A 3,234-nucleotide genomic window follows, 5' to 3' on the forward strand; every position below is an offset into this window, starting at 1 on the left:
GAATGTTGGGACTAAAGGTATGCACTACCATATTGGAATACAGAGCTTTAAAAATACTAGTTATCTTTACTCCTGGCCCAGTCAGGTAGGATTTTCCATTCCCCTCAAATGGTTTTGCAGGCCTTCAATCTCAGTGTAGACAAAGGATTTCTTTGAGTTTGAGGCCAGCAAGTTCTGTCAAGACGAGGCCAATGAGACCCTTTTGTAGGGGAGAGGGGGCATTTTCTATTATTATTATTATCCATTCTCACAGCCTGAGAACATAGTGTTCATGTCCCCTCAGATAGTCACTAGCCCCATTCCAGTTAGTACTTTTAGGACAGAATTATTACTAACTTGCCTCTTGTCTTCCTAAAGCCTCATTTTTTTTTTTAAATGATCATAGAGAATTTGCCTGCCCTGGGACTCTCCTGGTATTTAAAACTTTTCAATGTTTTCTTTAATGAAAACTTCCCTACACCCTAAAATGATAGATGGTAGAGGACTTCATCGGGGGGCCATCGAGGTCCTATAAGGGAGGTCGGGGTTGGGAGACAGTTCCTCAAGGAACAGGAAAGAGGTGGAAATAGGAAGTCAAGCGTGAGAGACCTGGAGGGAAGGTGTAACACTCAAAAAGGGAGAAAGGGGGTGAAGTGGGAGGCACTGCTGTCTGACTCGCATTTCCTGCAGAGTGTGAACAGAAATTAAGAAATGGGCTGGGGGTGCTGGGGGAGCGCTAGCCATTGAAACATGCTAGGTAGCATCTTGGGATTTTTCCCATTATGTCTTTGACTCTCCATTCAGAAGAAACGGACTCCCAGGGTCACCATGGTGGGTTGGTGCGGCCCAGCAGCACTGCTCTCGCCCAGCCTGACTTGGTCCCTGGAAAGCATCGCTCCGAGTCAGCCGGCCAGCCAGCGGGAGGACCCCGAGGCCAGGGCCGGGCGTCGGGGTGCTCGGGCAACAGCCACCCCGGCTCCCGTTCCGGTGGACAAGGCCGAACCACTCTCGCACCTCGCCGCTCACACAGAGCCCGCTCCTTCCCGAGGAGCCGAGCGCGCCGGTGGCCGAGCAGAAGCCGGGCTGCAGCCAGGGGCTTACCTTTAACAGATTAGACGTCGCCATGTTCTCAACTTGGACTCTCGCGAGACGGGGCGAGACTTGGCGGGGCTCGGGGCCGGGCCTCCTCGAGAGGCCGGGGTTCCCGGCAGGACCCCGCAGGCCGCGGCGGGGGATGCGGAGGGCGCCGGAGCGGCGTGCTGACAGCGCTGAGCTCGTCCCGGGCACCCGTGCTTCCTCTGGCTTCCCCGCTACATGGTCACCCCGGCCTGCCCACGCGAGAGAGCGCATGCAAACGCTTAAGGAGACGCGAGCGGCGAATGGTGGGGAGGCACGGACGGGGAGCCGACCTGACCGGGAAGAGGTAGTATCGACTTCCCCCGGGCCTTCCCGACTCGTCTTCGGTTCTGCCTCTGGGGTTGCACCCGCCCCTGCCGCCAGCAACGACTTTAGCTCGGCTTAGGGCCCCGCACCCCGGGTTCCGTGGCGGCGTCACGTGACGCGGCGGGCGGGCGGGGGCGTGCTCGGGAGCAACCCAGGCGACAGCAAGCCACTGGGTCCCCAGGCCACGCGTGCGGAGCGTGGGAGCGCGCCCTCTGCTGTCCGGAGCCGGCGCAGCCCTCACGCGCTCGCTCCAGATCCGGATTGCTTGCTCTTCAGAGCTCTGGATTAGATTAGCCTAGAAGGCTTTTCATTGCTGTCCTCAGTAAATGTTGACATGGAGAAGGCACCCAGTAAATTAATTAATGATGCACAAATGTGCTGTTATTCCGAGAAGAAAAAAATGCCCGGCTTGTTCAAGAAGTGATTTTTTTGTTTTGTTTTGTTTTTCGAGACAGGGTTTCTCTGTATAGCCCCGGCTGTCCTGGATCTCAGTCTGTAGACCAGGCTGGCCTCGAACTCAGAAATCTTAAGACATACTACCCTAGAGCGCCCTATAGTATTTCCTCCAGATTGCATCACTTCAGATCACGAATCTCTGATCAAGGGAAGAGAATGTAATTTATACAGGGATCTCTCAGGTTAGCTGTTATTTAATGCATTATGCAAGTTCCTAACATTACTCTTTGGGGTTTTGTTTGGTTGGTTTGGTTTTTGATAAGAGTTTCTCTATGTAGCCCTGGCTGTACTGGAACTTCATCTGTAGCGGAGACTGGCCTTGAATTTAGAGAGTGGAGGTAGGTGCCTCTGCCTCCCAAGTGCTGGGATTAAAGGTGTGTGAAACCACCATTTGGTGTCAAACTTGTTTCTTTGAAACTCATCTCTCACTGTCCCACAATTTTAGTCCCAGTACTCAAAGCAGAGGCAGGAGGATCTCCGTAAGATTGAGACAGCCTGGTCTACAGAGCAAGTTCCAGAACAGCCAGGTCTACAAAAAACAACAAAAGTTTCTCAAACATTGCTAGTATATTATTTATATTAATATAGCCTGGGGTGCCAATTAGAAAAGCAGACTTTCAGGCTCCACTCTGAAGGATTTTTTTTTTCTTATTTTATATATTAAGCCTGAAATCTCCTTTTCCCCCAAGCATTCCAGGTAGCTTTGTCTGTTTGAAGAAGTCTTTCTATGTATTCTTGGATGGCCAAGAATCCCTTATGTAGACCAGGTTCAGCTAGAACTCTATAGAGATTTGCCTGTCTCTGCCTCCAGAGTGACTGGTGGGATTATAGGTATGTGCCTCCCTCCAAAATGGCTAAGAATTCCTTATATCTGCTTCGGGCTGTGTGTGGTGGACCATGCCTTTATTCCTAGCACAGTCTTGAGTTCCAGACCAATGAGAGCTGTACAGTGAGACCCTGTCTAAACAATATAGCACTTAAAATGAGTTAAGATCTGCTACTGGAGAGATGACTCAGCAGTTAAGAGTACTGACTGCTCTTCCAGAGGTCCCAAGTTCAATTCCCGGCAACCACATGGTGGCTCACAACCATCTGTAATGAGATCTGATGCCTTTTTCTGGTATGTCTGAAGACAGCGACAGTATACTCATATGCATAAAGTAAATAAATCTTAATAAATAAAAAAAATTTTAAAAAGATCTGCCACTTGTCAGACATTGAGTTCTTTACTTAACCACAATGAGCCTTAGTTACCTTGTTTGTGAAATTAGTATTAAAACATCTATATAGCCGGGCAGTGGTGGCACACACCTTTAATCCCAGCACTTGGGAGGCAGAGGCAGGTGGGTTTCTGAG

General features: G+C 50.4%; 1 protein-coding gene across 2 annotated transcripts in view; it reads right to left on the minus strand.

Annotated features, from left to right (window-relative positions):
• Positions 1–1,566, minus strand: part of Cul5 (cullin 5) — a 50,604-nt gene extending 49,038 nt beyond the window's left edge. The window contains exon 1 of one of the 2 annotated variants that reach the window (XM_031343347.1): positions 1,081–1,566. In XM_031343347.1, the coding sequence (XP_031199207.1) occupies positions 1,081–1,329 (249 nt within the window). In that variant the 5' untranslated portion in view covers positions 1,330–1,566. The remainder of the gene's footprint in view (positions 1–1,080) is intronic. The other variant, XM_031343348.1, reaches the window with a different exon arrangement.
• Between the last annotated feature and the right edge of the window lie 1,668 nt (positions 1,567–3,234).

The sequence above is a fragment of the Mastomys coucha genome, unplaced genomic scaffold (assembly GCF_008632895.1).
Source record: "Mastomys coucha isolate ucsf_1 unplaced genomic scaffold, UCSF_Mcou_1 pScaffold23, whole genome shotgun sequence".
NCBI lineage: Eukaryota > Metazoa > Chordata > Mammalia > Rodentia > Muridae > Mastomys > Mastomys coucha.